The 23,439-nt window shown below is 37.1% G+C and overlaps 1 protein-coding gene across 1 annotated transcript in view; it reads left to right on the top strand.

Moving 5' to 3' along the window:
• The window catches only part of CACNA2D3 (calcium voltage-gated channel auxiliary subunit alpha2delta 3), a 776,419-nt gene that overhangs the window by 221,558 nt on the left and 531,422 nt on the right, over nucleotides 1-23,439 (top strand). Inside the window, exon 4 of the mRNA XM_032458250.1 lies at nucleotides 14,010-14,069. Coding sequence (XP_032314141.1) covers nucleotides 14,010-14,069 — 60 coding nt within the window. The remainder of the gene's footprint in view (nucleotides 1-14,009; nucleotides 14,070-23,439) is intronic.

Here is a 23,439-nt window from a genome sequence, read left to right as displayed (position 1 = left end):
GAATGACATTCTGCAGGAGCATCCATGTTGCTGCAAATGGCATTATGTTGTCGGTTTTTATGGCTGAATAGTATTCCATTGTATAAATATACCACCTATTCTTTATCCAGTCATCCGTTGAGGGACATTTAGGCTGTTTCCATATCTTGGCAATTGTAAATAGTGCTGCTATGAACATTGGGATGCAGGTGTCATCCTGAAGTAGGGTTCCTTCTGGATACAAGCCCAGGAGTGGGATTCCTGGGTCATATGGTAAGTCTATTCCTAGTCTTTTGAGGAATCTCCACACTGTTTTCCATAGTGGCTGCACCAAACTGCATTCCCACCAGCAGTGTAGGAGGGTTTCCCTTTCTTCACAGCCTCTCCAGCATTTGTCATTTGTGGATTTTTGAATGATGGCCATTCTGACTGGTGTGAGGTGATACCTCATTGTAGTTTTGATTTGCATTTCTCTGATAATTAGTGATATTGAGCATTTTTTCATGTGCTTATTGATCATTTGTATGTCTTCCTTGGAGAATTGCTTGTTCAGGTCTTTTGCCCATCTTTAGATTGGGTTGTTTGGTTGTTTCTTATTAAGTCGTATGAGCTGCTTATATATTCTAGAGATCAAGCCTTTGTCGGTTTCACTTGCAAAAATTTTCTCCCATTCCGTAGGTTTTCTTCTTGTTTTATTTCTGGTTTCCTTTGCTGTGCAGAAGCTTGTAAGTTTCATTAGGTCCCATTTGTTTATTCTTGCTTTTATTTCTTCTAGGAGAAAATTTTTGAGATGTATGTCAGATAATGTTTTGCCTATATTTTCCTCTAAGAGGTTTATTGTGTCTTGTCTTATGTTTATGTCTTTGATCCATTTTGGGTTGATTTTTGTGTATGGTGTAAGGGAGTGTTCTAGGTTCATTGTTTTACATGCTGCTGTCCAGTTTTCCCAACACCATTTGCTGAAGAGACTGTCTTTATTCCATTGTATATTCTTGCCTCCTTTGTCAAAGATGAGTTGACCAAAAGTTTGTGGGTTCATTTCCGGGCTCTCTATTCTGTTCCATTGGTCTATATGTCTGTTTTGGTACCAATACCATGCTGTCTTGATGACTGTAGCTCTATAGTATTGTCTGAAGTCTGGGAGAGTTATTCCTCCAGCCTCTTTCTTTCTCTTCAGTAATGCTTTGGCAGTTCTAGGTCTTTGATGGTTCCATATGAATTTTATTATGATTTGTTCTAGTTCTGTGAAATATGTCCTGGGTAATTTGATAGGGATTGCATTAAATCTGTAGATTGCCTTGGGCAGTGTGATCATTTTAACAATATTGATTCTTCCAATCCAAGAGCATGGGATATCTTTCCATTTTTTAAAGTCTTCTTTAATTTCCTTCATCAATGGTTTATAGTTTTCTGTGTATAATTTTTTCACCTCCTTGGTTAGATTTATTCCCAGATATTTTATTACTTTGGGTGCTATTTTAAAGGGGATTGTTTCTTTACTTTCTTTTTCTGTTGATTCATCGTTAGTGTAAAGAAATGCAACTGATTTTTGAATGTTAATCTTGTAACCTGCTACCTTGCTGAATTCTTTGATCAGCTCTAGTAGTTTTTGTGTGGACCTTTTAAGGTTTTCTATATATAGTAACATGTCGTCGGCATATAGTGACACTTTTACCTCTTCTTTTCCAATTTGGATCCCTCTTATTTCTCTCTCTTGCCTGATTGCTGTGGCTAGGACTTCCAGGATTGTGTTGAATAGGAGTGGTGATAGTGGGCATCCTTGTCTTGTCCCAGATTTTAGTGGGAAGCTTTTGATTTTTCACCGTTGAGTACTATGCTGGCTGTAGGTTTGTCATATATAGCTTTTATTATGTTGAGATATGTTCCCTCTATACCCTCTTTGGCGAGAGTTTTTATCATAAATGGGTATTGAATTTTATCAAATGCTTTTTCTCAATCTATTGAGATGATCATGTGGTTTTTGTCCTTTCTCTTGTTGATGTGATGTATTACATTGATTTGCGTATGTTGAACCAGCCTTGTGTCCCTGGGATGAACCCCACTTGGTCATGATGTATAATCTCTTTTATGTGTTGTTGGATTCTATTTGCTAATATTTTGGTGAGGATTTTGGCGTCTATGTTCATCAGTGATACCGGCCTATAATTCTCTTTTTTTTGTAGTGTCTTTGCCTGGTTTTGGTATCAGGGTGATGGTGGCTTCATAGAATGAGTTTGGGAGTATTCCCTCCTTTTCAATCTTCTGGAAGAGTTTGAGAAGGACTGGTATGAGTTCTTCTTTGTATGTTTGGTAGAATTCCCCAGTGAAGCCGTCTGGTCCTGGACTTTTATTTGTAGGGTGGTTTTTAATTGCTATTTCTATTTCATTTCTAGTGATCGGTTTGTTCAAGTGGTCTCTTCTTGATTCAGTCTTGGTGGACAGTATGTTTCCAGAAACTTGTCCATCTCCTCTAGGTTATCCAGTTTGGTTCCATATAGTTTTTCATGATATTCTCGTATGATATTCTGTATTTCTATTTTATTTGTTGTAATTTCTCCATTTTCCTTTCTTATTTTGCTGATTTGTGCTCTCTCTTTTTTCTTCTTTGTGAGTTTTGCCAGAGGTTTGTCGATTTTATTTACTTTTTCAACAAACCAGCTTTTGGTTTGGTTGATTTTTCTATGGTCTTGTTAATCTCTGTTGTATTTATTTCCTCCCTAATCTTTATAATTTCCTTCCTTCTGCTGCCTTTTGGGGCTTTTTGTTCTTTTTCTGATTCATTCAGCTGGTGGGTTAAATTGTTTATTTGAGATTGTTCTTTTTTGAGGAAGGCCTATATCGCTATAAACTTCCCTCTTATCACTGCCTTTGCTGTGTTCCATAGATTTTGACTGGTTGTGCTTTCATTGTCATTTGTCTCAAGGTATTTTTTAATTTCAGCTTTGATTTCCTCATTGACCCATTGTTTTTTTAATAACATATTGTTTAATCTCCATGCTTTCCTTTTTTTCTCCTTTGTTTCTCTGTTGTTGATTTCTAGTTTCATGGCATTGTGGTCAGTGAAGATGCTTGAGATAATTTCTATCTTCTTAAAATTGTTGAGGTTTCTTTTGTGCCCAAGTACATGATCAATCCTGGAAAATGTTCCATGTGCACTTGAAAAGAATGTATATCCTATTTTTGGGGGGTGTAATGCTCTGAAAATATCCACCAAATCTAATTTTTCTATTGTATTATTTAATTTCTCTGTTGCCTTATTTATTTTCTGTCTGGAGGATCTGTCTAGTGATGTTAATGTGGTGTTAAAATCTCCAACTATGATTGTATTGCCATCAATATCCCCCTTTATCTCTGTTAGTAATTGTTCTATGTATTTAGGTGTTCCTATATTGGGTGCATATATATTCACAAGTGTAATATCCTTATCTTTTATCACTCCTATAATCATTATAAAATGTCCTTCTTTATCTTTCTTTATGGCCTTTGTTTTAAAGTCTATTTTGTCTGAAATCAGTACTGCAACACCTGCTTTTTTGGCTTTTCCATTTGCATGGAATATCCTTTTCCATCCTTTCACTCTCAATCTGTATGTGTCCTTCTCCCTAAAGTGGGTCTCTTGTATGCAGCATATTGAGGTTCTTGCTTTATTATCCAGTCTGCCACTCAATGTCTTTTGACTGGAGCATTTAGTCCATTAACATTTACAGTAATTAATAATAGATGTGTGTTTATTGCCATTTTGAACTTATCTTTGCAGTTGATTTGGTATTTCCTCTTTGTTCCTTTCTTCTTCCTTTTGTGGTTTGGTAATTTTTCTTTGTGTTATCATGGATTTTATTTAATTTTTGTGACTCCCTTGTAAGTTTTTGGCTTGTGGTTACCCTTTGTTGTAAATCTATTGGCCCATTACTGTAACTGTTTTTATTAAACTGATAGTAACATGATCTCAAACCCATCCTACCGAGAACAAAAAATTTAAAAAAGAAAGAAAGAAAGAAAAAATTCTGTATTTCCCTGCCTCCCTCTCCCACTCTCAATGATTTGTATGTCTTCTTTTATAATTTCGTGTTTATTTTATTTGTAATTCTTGAGTTATCACCTTTCCAGTTGTGAGTTTCTCATTTTTGTAGCTTTTCTATTTAGAGTAGACCTTTCAATATTTCTTTTAGCATGGGTTTAGTGTTGCTAAACTCCTGCAGCTTTTTCTTGTCTGTGAAATTCTTTATCTTTCCTTCTATCCTAAAGGATAGCCTTGCTGGTTAAAGTATCCTAGGCTGCCTTTTTTTTTTTTTCATTCAGGGCTTTGAATATATCTTGCCATTCCCTTCTGTCCTGTACTGTTTGTGTAGAGAAATCAGCTGAGAGCCTTATGGGGGTTCCCTTGTAACTTACTCTTTGCTTTTCTCTTGCTGCCTTTAGAATCATTTCTTTATGCTTGACTCTGGCCATCTTCTTTCTTTCTGTCTTTTTTTTATTATTATTATTTTTTTAACATTTTTTATTGATTTATAATCATTTTACAATGTTGTGTCAAATTCCAGTGTTCAGCACAATTTTTCAGTTATTCATGGACATATACACACTCATTGTCACATTTTTTTCTCTGTGAGTTATCATAACATTTTGTGTATATTTCCCTGTGCTATACAGTGTAGTCTGTTGTACAATTTTGAAATCCCAGTCTATCACTTCCCACCCTCCACCCCCCTGGTAACCACAAGTCTGTATTCTCTGTCTGTGAGTCTATTTCTGTCCTTTATTTACGCTTTGTTTTTGTTTGTTTGTTTTTGTTTTTGTTTTTTAGATTCCACATATGAGCAATCTCATATGCTATTTTTCTTTCTCTTTCTGGCTTACTTCACTTAGAATGACATTCTCCAGGAGCATCCATGTTGCTGCAAATGGCATTATGTTGTCGGTTTTTATGGCTGAGTAGTATTCCATTGTATAAATATACCACATCTTCTTTATCCAGTCACCTGTTGATGGACATTTAGGCTGTTTCCATATTTTGGCTATTGTAAATAGTGCTGCTATGAACATTGGGGTGAGGTGTCATCCTGAAGTAGATTTCCTTCTGGATACAAGCCCAGGAGTGGGATTCCTGGGTCATATGGTAAGTCTATTCCTAGTCTTTTGAGGAATCTCCACACTGTTTTCCATAGTGGCTGCACCAAACTGCATTCCCACCAGCAGTGTAGGAGGGTTCCCCTTTCTTCACAGCCTCTCCAGCATTTGTCATTTGTGGATTTTTGAATGATGGCCGTTCTGACTGGTGTGAGGTGTATACCTCTTTGTAGTTTTGATTTGCATTTCTCTGATAATTAGTGATATTGAGCATTTTTTCATGTGCTTTTTGATCATTTGTACGTCTTCCTTGGAGAATTGCTTGTTTAGGTCTTCTGCCCATTTTTGGATTGGGTTGTTTGGTTGTTTCTTATTAAGTCGTATGAGCTGCTTATATATTCTGGAGATCAAGCCTTTGTCGGTTTCACTTGCAAAAATTTTCTCCCATTCCGTAGGTTTTCTTCTTGTTTTATTTCTGGTTTCCTTTGCTGTGCAGAAGCTTGTAAGTTTCATTAGGTCCCATTTGTTTATTCTTGCTTTTATTTCTTCTAGGAGAAAATTTTTGAGATGTATGTCAGATAATGTTTTGCCTATGTTTTCCTCTAGGAGGTTTATTGTATCTTGTCTTATGTTTAAGTCTTTGATCCATTTTGAGTTGATTTTTGTATATGGTGTAAGGGAGTGTTCTAGCTTCATTGTTTTACATGCTGCTGTCCAGTTTTCCCAACACCATTTGCTGAAGAGACTGTCTTTATTCCATTGTATATTCTTGCCTCCTTTGTCAAAGATGAGTTGACCAAAAGTTTGTGGGTTCATTTCCGGGCTCTCTATTCTGTTCCATTGGTCTATATGTCTGTTTTGGTACCAATACCATGCTGTCTTGATGACTGTAGCTCTATAGTATTGTCTGAAGTCTGGGAGAGTTATTCCTCCAGCCTCTTTCTTTCTCTTCAGTAATGCTTTGGCAGTTCTAGGTCTTTGATGGTTCCATATGAATTTTATTATGATTTTTTCTAGTTCTGTGACTCTGGCCATCTTGATTATGATTTATCTTGGTGTGGGCCTATTTGGGTTTTCCTTTTTGGGACCCTCTGAGCCTCCTGTACTTGGATATCTGATTCTTTCTTTAAGTTTGGGAAGTTTTCAGTCATGATTTCTTCAAAAACCTTTTCAATCCCCTTTGATCTTTCTTCCCCTTCTGGGACCCCTATTATGCGAAGATTGGCACACTTTATATTATCTCAAAGGTCCCTTATGCTATTTTCATTTGTTTTTATTTGTTTATCTTGTAGCTTTTCTGATTGGGTGCTTTCTATTGTCCTGTCTTCTAGGTCACTAATTCATTCCTCTGCATTATCTAGTCGGTTTTGCACAGCTTTTAGATCATTCCTCATCTCAGTCAATGAGTTTACCCATTCTATTTCGCTCTTCTTTATAGCTTCAATTTCATATTTGACATGTTTTATATCTCTAAACACTATCTCTTTTAGTTCCTTCAGCACTTTGATCACTCCCTTTTGAAATCTTGATCTAGTAGGCTATCGATGTCTATTTCATTGATCGTTCTTTCAGGGGATTTCTCTTGTTCTTTTAATTGGGAATGGTTTCTCTGCTTCTTCTTCTTGCTCATATGTCTCTGGTACTGTTGTTTATGGAGTATCAGTTATCTATTGTGGTCCTTAAAGGAGTTTATTTATTTATCTATCTAATGCCTATGTAGGAATAAAACTTAAAAAGTAAAAAAAAAAAAAAAAAAAAAAAGAGAGAGAGGAGAGAGAGAAAGAGAATTTTAAAAGAAGGGAGAAAAAAGGGTTTGAAAACAGTGTATAATCAATTATAGAAGCGCAGTTTGAATCGTACTAGCTTTCGACTTGAGACGTCTTTTTTTTCCCCCTAAAATCCCTTAAAAGAAGAAAAAGGAAAAAAGATCCAAGAACGATATTTGAAACCTATTTATAATGTATAACAGGAGATCAAGACCAAAACAAATGAAAATGAAATCAGGTGGATTTTGTTTTTAAGAAAATAATAATAATATAACTACTTTAACAGAAAATTTAAAAAGGAATTAAAACTAGAAGCATATACAAATGTTTAGAAAGTAGAAATTTAAAAGGTAACAAAATAGAACAGATTAAAAAAAGATAAAGAGATATTTTAAGAGAAGGGAGGAAAAAAAGGCCTGAAAATTGTGTATAGTCAATTATAGAAGAGCAATTTGAATTAGACTAGCATTCGAATTGAGATCTTTTTAAAAACCCTCAAAAAAACTAAAAGGAAAAAAGATCCAAAAGTGACACCTGAAACCCACTTACAATCAACAACAGATCAAACCCAAAAGAAGTGAAAATGCAATCAAGTGGATTCTCTTTAAAAAACAATAATGTAACTACTTTAAGAGAAATACCCAAAAAGAATCAAAACTAGAAGCACACACAATTGTGTAGAAAGAAAAATTCAAAAAGGAACCAAAACTGGAAGCATACGCAGCCTTCCAGAAATTATTATTCAAAAAGGTAATAAAAAATAGAACAGACAAAAAAAAAAAAAAAAAGATATGATAAAGAAAGAATTCTGAAAAAGGGGAGGGGAAAAAAAAGGCCTGAAAACAGCGTACAATGAATCACTTAAGAGTAAATTGAAGCAGAACAGCAATCGGGTTGAGAAGTCTCCCAAAAAGCTCCAAAATAGGACAGAAACACATTTGAAACCTGTGTACAATCAACAACAGGCGATCAAACCGAGAGAGAAAAATGACACGACGTGGATCTTTCAGAATAACAATCATACCATTTTAAAAGCAAGATTCAAAAGGGACCAAAACTGGGAGGATACAACTGTTTAAAAAGCTAAAATCAAAAAGGTAACAGAGAATACAACAGGCAAAAACAAATCAAAAAAACTAAAAAACTAAAAATGGGAGGGGGTGTTTTCCTGGAGACTGTGTGCTCTTAATGAGAAATTTTTCTGTCTTCGCCGTGCTTAGAGCTCGGCTTGTTGTTTCCCGAGGCCCTCTGTTGGTGCCCTCGTCTGTGCTGCTCCCAGTGCCTGTCGGCAAGCCGATCGCGCCCCCTCCTAGCACAGAGTTACTGCCGGAAAGGGTAGGGGCCACCAGCTGTCTCCTGGCGCAGGTCGTTCCGCAGCTCCGCGCCACCGCGCGCTCTGACCCGGGTTGGCATTCTGCAGGCGGGCCCCAGGAAGACTGTGGAACAGCCCCGCCCCTGCTCTGTGTCCAAACTCAGCTCCTTGTTTGTCCTGGTGGTGTGAACTTTGCGAGGCACCAGGGCGGAAGGATCCTATCTGATTCGGGCTGCAAACAAGTCACTGTCTGGCCTCCGAGGCTGCCAAGCCCCCAGGCTCGGACTCAGGTTTCACCCCCGCCCCCACCTGGGTGCCAAGTGCTGGAGGATATGGTGGCTGCGCTTGAGCCCCGCGTCTCTTGCTGAAAATCTTCCCTGGGTTTTCAGAGATGGGGGTATACACCCTTCCCCCCAGGGCACATCAGTCGGTGCTGTTTCATGGAGGGCCCAGGTTGTTCTGCCCTGTGCACCCACTCATCCACGTTGTGTATGTAGCCCCTGCAGTCTCCCGGGTCTGCCTCAGCGCAGCCGTCCCCATCCTCCGCCCGGCTCCGGTGGCCTGTCCCGGCTCGAGTCTCGGGCTGGATGCCTCCGGGACTCTCTGTGCCGATTCAACCCAGTTCTGTCAGTCAAGGGCTGCTCCGTACAGATCCGAGCCTCAGAGGCTCCCCCTCCGTCCCGCTGGCTCCTTCGTTGGAAAGGGGAGACCCAGCGAATGAGCGCCAGTCCTCCTTTTCCGCTCCCTCCCCGCGGGACCGGTCCCGCACTGTTTTGCATTTTAGTCTTACTTTTTTTTTTCCTTTTTCCTACCAAATTTTTGGCATCTTTTGTCTTTTGAAGAGGACAGTGTTCTGTTGGAGTTCCACAGGTGCTCTGGTTGGCTGAATGGGTCTGTAGATGTGAGTCTTGGTGTGTCTGTGGGAGAGGGTGAGCTACGTGCGTCCTACTACTCCACCATCTTGGCCTCTGGTCAAGTCTTCTTTTTTTAAACATACATTTTTTATTGATGTATAGTCAGTTTACAAGTTGTGTCAGTTTCTGGTGTACAGCATAAAGTTTCAGTCATACATGAACATACATATATTTGTATTCATATTTGTTTTCACCATAAGTTACTATAAAATATTGAATACAGTTTCCTGTGCTATACAGTATAAACTTGTTGTTTATCTATGTTATATGTATTAATTAGTATCTGCAAATCCTGAACTCTCAATTTATCCCCCTGTAACCATAAGCTTGTTTTCTATGTCTGTGAATCTGTTAATATTTTGTAAATGAGTTTGTCTCATTTTTTTTTAAGATTCCACATATAAGTAATATCATCTGGTATTCTTCTTTCTCTTTGTGGCTTATTTCACTTAGAATGACATTCTCCAGGTCCATCCATGTTGCTGCAAATGGCATTATTTTATTATTTATTATGGCTGACTAGTACTCCATTGTAGAAATATACCGCAGCTTCTTTATCCAGCCATCTGTTGATGGACATTTAGGCTGTTTCCATGTGTTGGCTATTGTAGATAATAGTGCTGCTATGAAGATTGGGGTGCATGTATCTTTTTGTATTAAGATTCTCTCTGGATATACGCCCAGGAATGGGATTGCTGGATCATATGGTAAGTCTATTTTTAGTCTTTTGAGGAATCTCTGTACTGTTTTCCATAATGACTGTAGCAAATTACATTCCCACCAGCAATGTAGGAAGGTTCCCTTTTCTTCACAGCCTCTCCAGCATTTATCGTTTTGGGAACTTTTGAATGATGGCCATTATGACGGGTGTAAGGTGATACCTCATTGTAGTTTTGATTTGCATTTCTCTGATTAATGATACTGAGCATTTTTTCATGTGCCTATTGGCCATTTGTATGTCTTCATTAGAAAATTGCTTGTTTAGGTCTTCTGCTCATTTTTGGATTGGGTTTTTGTTTTTGTTTTTGGTTTTTTTTGTCATTAAGTTGTATGAGCTGTTTATATATTCTGGAAATTAAGCCCTTGTCAGTCTCAGCTTTTGCAAATATTTTCTCCCATTCCATAGTTTGTCTTTTTTGTTTTGCTTATGGTTTCCTTTGCTGTGGAAAAGCTTATAAGCTTAATTAGGTCCCATTTGTTTCTTTTTGCTTTTATTTCTTTTGCCTGAGTAGACTGACCTAGGATTATGTTGCTGACATTTATGTCAAATAATGTTTTGCCTATGTTTTCTTCTAAGAGGTTTACAGCATCTTATCTTATGTTTAAGTCTTTAAGCCATTTTGAATTTATTTTTGTGTATAGTGTGAGGGAGTAGTCTAACTTAATTGATTTACATGCTGCTATCCAGTTTTCTCAACACCATTTGCTGAAGAGACTGTCTTTACTCCGTTGTATGTTCTTGCCTTCTTTGTCGAAGATTAATTGACCAAAAGTCTGTGGGTTTTTTTCTGGGCTCTCTATTCTGTTCCATTGATCTATATGTCTGTTTTTGTACCAATACCTAGCTGTTTTGATTACTGTAGCTCTTTAGTATTGCCTGTCATCTGGAAAGGTCATTCCTCCAGCATCATTCTTTTTCTTCAATATTGCTTTCGTAATTCTGGGTCTTTTGTGATTCCATATAACTTTTAGGATTATTTGTTCTAGTTCTGTGAAAAATGTCCTGAATAATTTGGTAGGGATTGCATTAAATCTGTAGATTGCTTTGGGTAGTATGGCCATTTTAACAGTATTAATTTTTCTAATCCAAGAACATGGGATATCTTCCATTTCTTTGTCATCTTTAATTTCCTTAGTCAGTGTTTTGTAGTTCTCCATGTATAAGTCTTTCACTTTCTTGGTTAGATTTATTCCTAAGTATTTTATTATTTTAGATGTAATTTTAAAAGGGATTGTTTCTTTACTTTCCTTTTCTGATATTTCATTGTTAGTGTAAAGAAATGCTACTGATTTCTTTGTGTTAATTTTGTATCCTGCTACCTTGATTAATTCATTTATCAGCTCTATTAGCTTTTGTGTGGGGCCTTTAGGGTTTTCTGTATATAGTATCATGTCTTTGGCATATAATGACAATTTTACCTCTTATCTTCCAATTTGGACCCCTTTTATTTCTTTTTCTTGTCTAATTGCTATGGCTAGAACTTCCAATACTCTATTGAATAGAAGTGGTGAGAGTGGGCATCCTTGTCTGTTCCAGATTTTAGCGGGAAGGCTTTCAGCTTTTCACCATTCAGTATTATGCTGACTGTAGGTTTGTCATAAATAGCTTTTATTATGTTGATATATGTTCCCTCTCTACCCACTTTGGTTAGAGTTTTTATTGTAAATGGGTGTTGAATTTTATCAAATGCTTTTTCTGCATCTATTGAGATAATCACGTGATTTTTGTCCTTTTTCTTGTTGATGTAGTGCATCGTGTTGATTGATTTGCTTATGTTGAACCATTGTTGTATCCCTGGGATGAACCCAACTTGATCATGGTGTATAATCTTTTTTATCTGTTGTTGGATTCTGTTTGCTAATATTTTGTTGAGGATTTCTGCATCTCTATTCATCAATGATATTGGCCTATAGTTTTCCTTTTTTGTAATGTCTTTGTCTGGCTTTGGTTTCAGGGAGATGGTGGTTCATAGAATGAGTTTGGGAGTGTTACCTCCTCTTCAGTTTTTTGGAAGAGTTTGAGAAGGATTGGTACGAGGTCTTATTGTATGTTTGATAGAATTCCCCAGTGAAGCCATCTGGTCCTGGACTTTTGTTTGTAGGGAGGTTTTTTTTGCTGATTCTATTCTACTCCTAGTGATTGGTCTGTTCATATGATCTGTTTCTTCTTGATTCAGCTTAGGTGGACTGTATGTTTCTAGAAACTTGTCTATTTCTTCTGAGTTTTCCAATTTATTGCCATATAGTTGTTCATAGTATTCTCTTATGATTTTTTTTTGTATTTCTGTGGTGGTGTTTGTAATTTCTCCATTTTCATTTCTTACTTTGTTTGTGTCCTCTTTTTTCTTCTTGATGAGCCAAGCCAGAGGTTTGTCAATTTTGTTTACTCTTTCAAGAAACCAGCTCTTGGTTTGATTGATTTTTTCTATTGTTTTAAAAAAAATCTCTATTTCATTTATTTCCTCCTTGATCTTTATTCTTTCTTTCCTTATGCTGATTTTAGGTTTTATTAGTTCTTTTTCTAAATCTTTTAGATGGTAGGTTAGGCTATTTATTTGAGATTGTTCTTGTTTTTTGTATCACTGTGGACTTCCCTCTTAGGACTGCTTTTGTTGCATCTCATAGATTTTGTGTGGTTGTGTTTTCATTGTCATTTGTCTCAAGGTATTTTTAATTTCTTCTTTGATTTCATTGTTGACCCATTGGGTTTTTTAGTAGCATGTTGTTTAGTCTCCATGCTGTCATTTCTCTCTCTCTCTCTCTCTTTTTTTTTTTTTTTTTGTATGTGGTTGATTTGTAGTTTCATGCTATTGTGGTCAGAGAAGATGCTTGAAATAATTCCTTTCCTCTTAAATTTGTTGAGGCTGCTTTTGTGACCCAGTATGTGGTCTATCTTAGACAATGTCCCATGAGCACTTGAAAAGAATGTATATTTTGTTTTTGGGGGGATGTAATGTCCTAAAAATATCAACTAAGTCCTACTGTTCTATTGTGTCATTTAGTATCTCTGTTGCCTTATTGATCTTCTGTCTGGAAGACCTGTCCAATGATATTAGTGGGGTGTTAAAGTCTCCTACTATGATTGTATTCCCATCAATTTCTCCCTAACAGATAATTTCTTATGTCTGTTAGTATTTGTTTTATATATTTAAATGCTCCTATTTTGGGTGCATATATGTTAAAGAGTGTAATATCCCCATTTTGTATTGCTCCTTTGATCATTATATAGTGTCCTTCTTTATCTTTCCTTATGGCCTTTTTTTTAAAAGTCTATTTTGTCTGATATCAGTATTGCTACTCCCACTTTCTTGTCATTCCATTTGCATGAAATATCTTTTTCCATTCTCTCACTTTCAAACCATATTATGTGTGTCCTTCACTCTAAAATGGGTCTCTGGCTTGAATCTAGGTCTGGGGATCTCAGGTGCCCTCCATTTCCCTTAGTTATGTTTGCCAAAAGGTTACCACTTTCTCTTTTGAGCCTTGGAAGCTCCTCTTCTGTCCCTGCTGACCTCCTGGCTGGAGAGGGGGCGTCCCGGCATGAGGGTGCTTCTTCCATACTGCTCCCTCCCTGCAGGACTGATTCTGCACCGATTTTTCTTATTTTCTGCCTCCCCACCCCCCTCTGTTTTTTCTCTTACTAGATTTTGTGAGAATCCTCCTGTATTTTGAAGAGAGAGACACTCTGCCAGAGTTCAGTAGGTGTTCTGTGCAATTCAGTGGGTATTTAGATGTAATTCTTGGTGTATTCCTGAGATAGGGTGAGTTGTGAGTCTCTTTACACTGCCATCTTGGCACCTCCCCTCAAAAAGTATTCTTTTTAAACCATTGGGGAAGAAAGTTAGCTTTCTTACAGTTGGTCTCAATTCAATTCAATAAATCTTGACCAAGAGTCTTCTAGATCTAAGGAATGCACTTTTCTAGGTAGGTTTTGGAGTCCACATCTGGCCTCAAGGGCTAGTGTCTTAGAATTTTTACAAAAGTGGATGCAGAACATGTGTGCATTTATATATACATAACAGTAAATATCTGTTGAAGAATTGTGATTGGATGATGAAAGCACACACACACAAAAAGCTTGATTTTTCACACTGATGTTATTTTCAGTTTCATGGGAGCAAAGGCATCAGGTCACAGTGCATGTGCCCTGATATGATCTGTCATTTTTGGGAGATGGAGAAGCTTTTCACATTGTTGAAGTGGTGTCCAAACCACGCTTCTGATCCTTCATGTTGCTTTCTATCTTTCCAGCGTCTTGTGGAGGCTGCAGAAGAAGCACACCTGAAACATGAATTTGATGCAGACTTGCAGGTAACTGATTATACTGTTGAATTAAATTGTCTTTTGTGTTGGCTGCTGAAGGAAATACATAGGTGTACTTGGATTTCAGAGGTTTGGAGAGAAGACTTTTGTGACAGTGGTACAGGGTTGAAATAAATGTGCCCATTTCTTGGCAAGACAGGATAACAATCTTCAACCATTTTCTACCATGCCAGTTACAACGGGTGATAACATACTCATATGCATTTCTGAGGGAGTTAATCAGTCAACTGACAGTAATCATCAGAGCTCTTAATAGTAATTGGATAAGATAGATGGCAGAATATATCTAAATCCCTCTTGCGTGGCTGCATTTTAAGTGACAGTGTTGATATGGATCAAGCCTTGAATTGACTGTTAATTATGTTTAAAAATTAAATCATTCACAGACCTGGTATTTGACCATCTGCTTAGTAAATTTCTTGTAGTGGATCCCATACCTAATCATGGTACACCTGTGTTGGATTGAGAAGGATTTTAATGCTGTCATGTATATAGAAAACACAAGAAAAAGCAAAAAGTGCATTGAATAATACTTAGAGGTTCCTTTGGATCCCTCCAGAGAGAAATTTTATCTGTATTGTCATTTTGAGTTTGTGATTTTTCCTCACTGCTAGGAAAACAGAAGTGACTCTTACTCCTTAAGTCTGTGCTTTGCTAGGACATATCTCTTTTAGTGCCATGTGGTCACAATGAGGGGATAATGTTTATTTTGCTATGCTTTCATTTATATGGAAAAGATAAGGCAGTCATAAATCTTCAAGCACAAAAGAAGATAGTGATTCTAAAGATAGCCTTTGGCTGTGAGTCTGTTCCTGGATATACCTCTTGTCATCACTCCCATATATATTTTTTGCCTTGTGGGTAAAAGAATGCACATTCAAATGGGATAATAGAAGAAAGTTTAATAAAGAGAATATTTACAAATGTATGGTAAGAGAAACCAGCTAGCAATGGTGTTGTATCCCAGGGCAAGCCACACTCTTGGCCTGAAGGAACAAGGGGAGGGAGTGGTTTATAGAACCCAGGGAGATTAACTATAGGGAAATGGTACTTGATAGAGGGATACAGCTATCCGTGATGAGCTGGTAAGAGTGAAAGTTGGGATGGAAGATACCCCAATAACTGTCTCTAGACTTCTGATCTCTTGCTGTTACCCACCATTGGCTGAACTCAAGTATTGGTGTAGTTAATTTAGTTCAGACTTCTGAAGCTTTGGATGGAAAAGGGGGAAGAATGGGTCTGGAGGGAAAACAAAATATCAAGCCCGCTATCTGGAGGTCATTTTCAGTTGTAACACCCAACATAGGAAACAAATAGAACTAAGAATGTAGCAAGCATGAGAGGTTCTGGGGGAGGTGGAGAAGCCCTGGGGGCTGTTGGTAACATTTGGAGAGGAGTAGGAAGCCAGCCTAGCAGTTTGAGCAAAGCTACAAGAGAAAGGGCAGAGGAGTCAGCTGAAAATAGTAACAAGCACCTTGCCTTCCTGCAACCACGCCTGCCTGGCAGTTCCAGGAAGATCCAGAGGACATTTGTTAGCCACATTTGTCTTTAGTATGCCTTGTCTTTAGACGGTTTTGGCTTCTTAGAGTGGACTGGAAGGGATTTAATGGAAACATCAGGAAGCATCTTTGTAAGTGTGAAGATTGTAAGGACCTCTTCCACGTATTGCCAAGGGAACTCTCTCCCTTCCCTCAGGAGTTCCAGAAGCTTTTTCAGGAATATTCTGGTTGTAAATGACAGAAACTTAACTCAAATCAACTAAAATTAGATAAGAATCCATGAATGCACTCTAATAATAAGCAGACAAATAGATAAATATATAAATAAAAGAGAAGGGAAAGCTCTTACAGTAGAATGCCAACTACTAAATATAGAAGAAATTATGGAGTTAGAATATTATGGTAATAATTGATTCAGGCAAGAATCTTCAATGGATGCTAAAACTAGCATGTAAAAGTTTGATGATGAATAGGACTTTGACAGTCTTGAAGTATCTGCCAACAAATTACTGATTAATTACAAAGGGAAAAATAGCAATTTTATTATGGGTAAACCCAGCAGACACCATCTTAAACAGGTAATCAAAGTTAATATCACAATAATGACACAAAGTGACAAAATGCCTTCAGAAGTGATGACCAGGAAGAATACAACATCACTTATGTAGAATTCTTGTCCAAATGTTTAATCTGAATCTAATCATGATAAAACATGATAAAGTCTGGATTGTGAAACATTAGAGGACTTTAAAGACACATGACAACTAAATGAAACATGTGATCCTAAATTCAATCTGGAACCAGAAACAAAGATTTAAATATGGAATGTGCCTTATATAATAATATTGTATCAATGTTGAATTTCCTGATTTTGACCCTTGAATGATGCTTATGCAAGAGAGTGTTCCTGTTCTGAGGATTTTATGGATCAAACATTTGGATCCATTGGTCCAACAGGAAGGAGTGAGTTCACAAGAGAGTGAAAAAGATTATTGGAAGTCAGGACTCTCAGAAAATCTGGTCTTTATAGAGTCAATTTTATTGTGAGATCATTTAGACGTCTACAAAAGGTAACTGGGTGACAGAAGGAATGATTTAGTTGACTTAAGGGACCATTTATCCTTCAGCAGAGGAAAAATGTTTTGTGCCTTAGCTCAGCTAACTTAGAGACACTCTTTTTTTGTCCATCGGAAGCTATTGGTATTTTCCAAGAGTGTTCTGACTTCCTTTCTATGATTGAAACTTGGCAATAAAATTCTGGTGTAGCACACTGATTCCCTTTTCAAATGTGGCGATGGAAACATGAATGCAGCGTGGATATCTCTCTCGAAAAAAATGGAGACTGAGAGAATGGGTCTCTGGAGTCTTATAGTTTTTGTTCTCTTGGGAACAAAGAAGGGGGGGCCCAGGTTTTCCTTCCCAGTTATCTGTTCTGTATAAGTACAAGACGAATGGCAGAGGCTACAGTTGTGGGCTAGCACAGAGTGGATGTTGAAATAATCTGTCAGTATTACAGAGTGTCATTTACTATCTGGATCTCAGACTGCAACAGAATCTTCCCTGGGTCAAAGTGAACCATGTATACTTTTGTGGAAACCTGGAAAAGAGACAACTTTGAGAAAATGGATATTCGTTGAAGAATGTGTGTCTGCTTAAATGAAGGTTTTGAACTGTGAAGCACTGATACTGTTAACAGCTTGGGTGTCAGCTGCCTTGCTATTATTGGGGTAGCAGGTCTGTGTACAGGCTCTGAGTTTATTGATGACTGTCCGTTAGAGCTGATCAGTTGTTAATCTGGGTTCCTCTGACCTGTCGCCAACCCCTGCCAGTTCATTGTTTTTATCAAAAAATGGGCTACCATCTGCTCACCATGAAATAATGCTATGAAGTCCCTGTACTACTAGCTCAGGGAGGGCAGAGGGAGCTGGGAGTGTGTTTTCTTACAGAAAAAAAAAATGTTTCTGTGAAATTTCCTAAACTGTGTAACTTCAAGTTATATAGTTTTAACCTTCCCCTTGACCCTACTCCCAAAATAGAAAAGAGATGCTGGATCTGCCTTCTTTCACTTTAGATTGCAGTCTTCACGTCTTTGCACCATCATGTGATTTAAAAGTGAAGAATTTGTTTTTTGTTGATAGTATCATCAAAAATTACCAAAAGAAAGTCATGCCTCCTTTCTCGTCAAGATTTTATTTTCCATTTAAATTTCATCTTACAGTTTTTCCAGAGGTTCTACCTTTTCCTTATGGGCTTATATCCTTGACATTGGTAATCCCCTCTGTAGGTCCTTAAATATGGCACTAGATTGTTAGTTCTTAACAAAAACTATGTTGGAGCAAGAGGCAAAATACAGCCTCTGAAGGGTCTCATATGTGAACAACCCACAATGCAGTGTCCTCCACACAAGCCAGAGCTCCCTGGGTTCATTGGCTAGAAAACTTCCTTGTGGACACTGGTGTTGGTTTAGCCCTTTGGCTTGTCCCCCTTTAGATGCCCTATGGACTCCAGATTGGCCACTCTTAGTTTTGTTCTTTATTCCCTGATATTTCCATTTGGACAATTTTCAGTTAGAATTGATGCAAACAGTTGCCTTAAATGATATCTTCCCTTTTTTTCATTGCTTGCTTTGAATTAACATAGGTTTTTTAATGTAAAGCACATATGAGATTGATAATTATAATGAAAACAGTTAAACTCTTAATTATCACATATTATTATTTTAGCTTTTCATTCTCATCATTTTGATGGCTAAACCTAACTTGAGGCAAGGGTGGGGTGGCTGGGGGTGGACTCTAGCCCTGATTATCCTAGTTTTTGGTGAATTTCCAGAAAACTAGGTCTACACATGTCATATAACTCAGAGAGAAGCCTTCTCTTACTCTTTCTTTTTGGGTTTTTCCACTGGTAGCGAAGAAGAAAAAACTCCTTTTGACAGTTTACTTAAAAACCTGATTATCTTTGAACTGCAAACATATTTTCTTTGGAAGCTGTCTTAAATAAGTGGCAATTGCACAGCACTTGTGCACAGTGGAAAAAAAAAAGAAGATTGTGGTTTTGAATTGTGTATCCTGCGGAAGCCTTTTTCATTACAGTTTTCTATAATTATTTTTCTTTGTTGTTTTGTAAGTGGTAGGGAAAAAAGAAGCCTGGTGTCATTCAGAAGGATAACGAAGAGTGAGTGGAAAGGGACTGGGGGGATGCAGAGTGTCCTGATGAACATCCTCTCCTGGTCATTGCCGATCTGCTGTCACCCATTGTGCACACATAATGTCCTGACTTTAGAGTTGGGGTGAGGGGTTTGGATTGGAAGGGATGTAGAGACCACTGATAGGAAATCTCAGAGGTGGAATGACTTGTAATACTTGCTAGAGCAGCTTCCTCCATCCTGTCTCCACTGCCTGTTGCTTTCGGAGGCTTGTGTTGAAGGAGATCCAGGGGAGGAGAGAGGGGTGGCTCTGGAGCCCCAGCATCTCCTTTAGAACATCTGACACCATCCACTGGGAGAAGGAAGCCTTCCTTGGAAGGATTAGGAAGGACATCCAGCAGACAGCGGAGCAGAGCTGTCCTTTTCCTGACAGTGTTTCCCTGTTGGCAAGTGGGGCTTTGCCCTGGGGAAAAACTGTATGTTAACATAGTGTAGGAGAGCAAAGGACAGGTTTAGCAGAAGTGCTTCCTAAGTGAAGGAAATGACTATCCTCACGAGGTTTCTCATGTATTCCTGTCAAGCCCTGATCCATTCTTGTCCTCTTGGACTGAGGGAGGGGTTGAGCTCCTTGCTGAGGGAGGAGTTTAAGCACAGAAGACCCAAATCCCAGAATTAGAAATATAATTAGAATTTTTTCTAGAGATAGCTCATTGACTTTTGTGCAATAGACAAGAAAGATAGGGTTCACATCTATGGGAGAAATAAATGAAAAGAGAAGGGAATTTTCACACTATTGTATTAAAATAAGTCCCTTTTTTCTGATCTAACTTATGAGAGCATGCTTTTCTTTTTCTTTTCCTTTTTATCAGCTTGGCTGATAAAAGACTGTGGCCAAGGGTCACAGTCTACCACATTTTAAGATCATACATTAGGTATTTCTCAGGACTTGCCATATGTCATTTATTCACAAGATTGATGTGTAAATAGATTCTGAGGAATCTTTAAGTGTGAGCATTTTAAAATCAAAGTCATTTCTCAGTTGTTATCAGCATGCACACTATCGTTTTCGTGTATTTGGCTAAAACGTTATAGCTTTTACAGAGAGAGCTTTGGCCTAGAGGTCTGAAAATGTAGGTTCTGGTAGTTCCAGAACTGCACCATTTATGTGCTTATAGATCTGATTGCTCAACCATAAAAAGACATACATAGTATCTAGATGATTTCTAAGATCTCATCTATCTCTCATATGCCAGGATTCATTCAACAAATAGTTCTCAGTGACCTCGTGTGTCAGTTACTGTGTTATGGATATGACCATGAGCTAGACACATGCTGTCTTTGTTCTCTTGGAGCTGACTATCGATTGGGAATGAAGACGTGATGACATAAATAATTTTAAAATTTTGATCATGATGAATGACATGAAACAGAAGTATAGTGTGGAACAAGATCTTGCCTAGTCTGGGAGTTCAAGGGACCTTGGCGCAAGTCCTGAAGAGTGAATCTTGGTTGAGTGATGACTCTAGGTTCACCTCCACCACAGCTAGAAATATCCCCCCAATATTCTGGCCAAAGGAACAACATCCATAGCATGTGCATTCTCTGTGTATCTGTGTGTGTGTAGCAACAGAGATCCCATAATGCCTGTATTTACCAAAAGTGCATAATTAAAATTATTTTATCTGCTTTCCATTTAATAATCTTTCTTACCTCTGAACTCTAGTGATACTTTGTTTTTGTCTCTTTATGATGCTTATCACTTATTATTCTAATTCATATGTGTCCATTTGTTGCTTACTTTAAATTTATTCAAAACTCAGCACATGTTAGGCCCTGTTTAAGTTGTGAGACTTCCACAATCTGAGATGTGACCTGCATCCTCCAGGAAAGTTCTAATCTCCCTTTTTAAAATATGCTTTATCAGTTGTTGCTTTAAGGATTAACAATAGACATCTTAAATTTAAGTGCACAGTGTATCGAAAGTTAATTTACTATGTGAAGTAACATGTCACCTAAAACTGGAATAGTCTACTACTACCTTCCACCATCCTTTATGTAGTCATGTATTTTACCATTATGTGTGTTTTAAACACCATAATAAGTCATTTTTATTTTGGTTTAGTTTTGCTTTAAACAGCTGTCTTCTAAAAAATTAAGTAAGAAATAAGGTAGTATATATTTACCCACACATTTACCATTTCTGGCACTCTTTATTCCTTCCTATAGATTTGAGTTTCCTTCTGTTATCATTTCTATTCAGCTTGAAGAACATCTTTTATTTATTTATTTTTGTATTGAATGTCTGGTAGCAACAACTTCCCTCAGCTTTTGTTTATCTAAAAATACCTTTATTTCACACTTACCTTTGAAGGGTAATTTTGCTAGATAGAAAACTTTTACTTGACAGTTTTTTTTTTTCTTTTAGCACTTTGAAGATATAATCCCATTCTCTTCTGATCTTTAATGTTTCTCATGAAATGTCAGTCATCATTTTTATCTTTCTTCCTCTGGATACAGTGAGTCATTTTTCTCTGCTCCTTTCAAGATATTTCTCCTTATCTTTGATTTTCAGTATAATACACAGGGTGATAAGTTAAGAATGTTGCTAGATTTACTAGATGTGATTTTTCTTTATATTAATTCTGCTTGGAGCTTGCTGAGATTCTTACATATCCTCACCATATTTGGAAAATTTTTAACAATTATTTCTTCAAAATTTTACCTGTCCTATTCTCTTTATATTTTCTTCTGGAACTTCAGTCACATCTGTGTTTGATTGCTTAATATCATCCTCACTGTGGCCCTTTTTTATTTGTTTCCAATCTATTTTCTATTAATTGATCTCCAAATTTGCTAACCCCTGTTTTTCTGTAATCTCTAATCTGCTGTTAAACTTATCCTGTGAATTATTTTATTTCACATATTATACTTCTAGTTCTAGACTTTTCATTTAATCTTTTTTTTTTATAGTTTTCATTTCTCACTGAAATTCCCCATATATGCACTGATTTTGTTCATAGTTTCTTTTAAGTCCTTGAACATATCTACAATAGCTCTTTTAAATCCTTTTTCTGCTAATTCAAGCATCTGGATCATTTCTGTTTCTGTTGAGTGCTGTTTGCTTTTGAAGTCACATTTTTTGCTCTTCACATATCTAGCAATTTTTGTTGCGGGCTGGGCATTGTGATTGTATCTTTGACTGATTTTTAAAAAAATAAATTTCCTCATTGTAACTTAGTATAGTTAAATCCATGTAGTAGATATCCTAAAAATACCAAATTTATTGAATCTAATTAAATTTGAATTAGGGAACAGTTATTAAAGAGATAAGAGAAGAGAATGACAAACTATACATAATAGGAAAGCCTCCAATGAATTAATCTGCATTCTAACAACGTAAGTAGTGAGTACAGCATACTTCTTTTTTTGTTGTTGTTGAATTTTATTTTATTTTATTAAAACATTTTTTATTGAGTAATAGTCATTTTACAATGTTGTGTCAAATTCCAGTGTAGAGCACAATTTTTCAGTTATATATGAACATACGTATATTCATTGTCACTTTTTTTTTCTCTGTGAGCTACCACAAGATCTTGTATATATTTCCCTGTGCTATACAGTATAATCTTGTTTATCTATTCTACATTTTAAAATCCCAGTCTTTCCCTTCCCACCCCCTGCCCCCTTGGCAACCATAAGTTTGTATTCTATGTCTATGAGTCTGTTTCTGTTTTGTATTAATGTTTTGTTTTGTTTTGTTTTGTTTAGATTCCACATATGAGTGATCTCATATGGTATTTTTCTTTTTCTTTCTGGCTTACTTCACTTAGAATGACATTCTCCAGGAACATCCATGTTACTGCAAATGGCGTTATGTTGTTGGTTTTTGTGGCTGAATAGTATTCCATTGTATAAATATACCACTTCTTCATCCAGTCATCTGTTGATGGACATTTAGGCTGTTTCCATGTCTTGGCTATTGTAAATAGTGCTGCTATGAACACTGGGGTGCAGGTGCCATCCTGAAGTAGGGTTCCTTCTGGATATATGCCCAGGAGCGGGATTCCTGGGTCATATGGTAAGTCTATTCCTAGTCTCTTGAGGAATCTCCATACTGTTTTCCACAGTGGCTTTCCTTGCTTCCCTCTCCTACTCTTAATTATTTAGATGTCTTCTTTTACAATTTTGTGTTTATTCTATTTGGAATTCATAGTAGTTATCATCTTTCCAGTTATGAGTTTCTCATTTTTGTAGCATCCTGCTGCTTTTCTATTTAGAGTAGACCTGTCAATATTTCTTTTAGCATGGGTTCAGTGTTGCTAAACTCTTAGTTTTTGCTTGTCTGTGAAGTTCTTTATCTCTCCTATTCTAAAGGATAGTCTTGCTGGATAGAGTATCCTAGGCTGCATTTTTTTTTCATTCAGGACTTTGAATATATCTTGCCACTCCCTTCTGGCCTGTAGTGTTTGTGTAGAGAAATCAGCTGAGAGTCTTATGGGGATTCCCTTGTAACTTACTTTTTGCTTTTCTCTTGCTGCCTTTAGAATCATTTCTTTATCCTTCACCCTGGCCATCTTGATTATGATATATCTTGGTGTGGGTCTGTTTGGGTTCTTCCTGTTTGGGACCCTCTGAGCCTCCTGTACTTGGATATCTGATTCCTTCTTTAGGTTTGGGAAATTTTCAGTCATGATTTCTTCAAAAACCTTTTCAA

The sequence above is a fragment of the Camelus ferus genome, chromosome 17 (genome assembly GCF_009834535.1).
Source record: "Camelus ferus isolate YT-003-E chromosome 17, BCGSAC_Cfer_1.0, whole genome shotgun sequence".
NCBI lineage: Eukaryota > Metazoa > Chordata > Mammalia > Artiodactyla > Camelidae > Camelus > Camelus ferus.
Note: the sequence above shows the minus strand (reverse complement) of the source record. Positions and strands in the feature narration are given on the sequence as shown.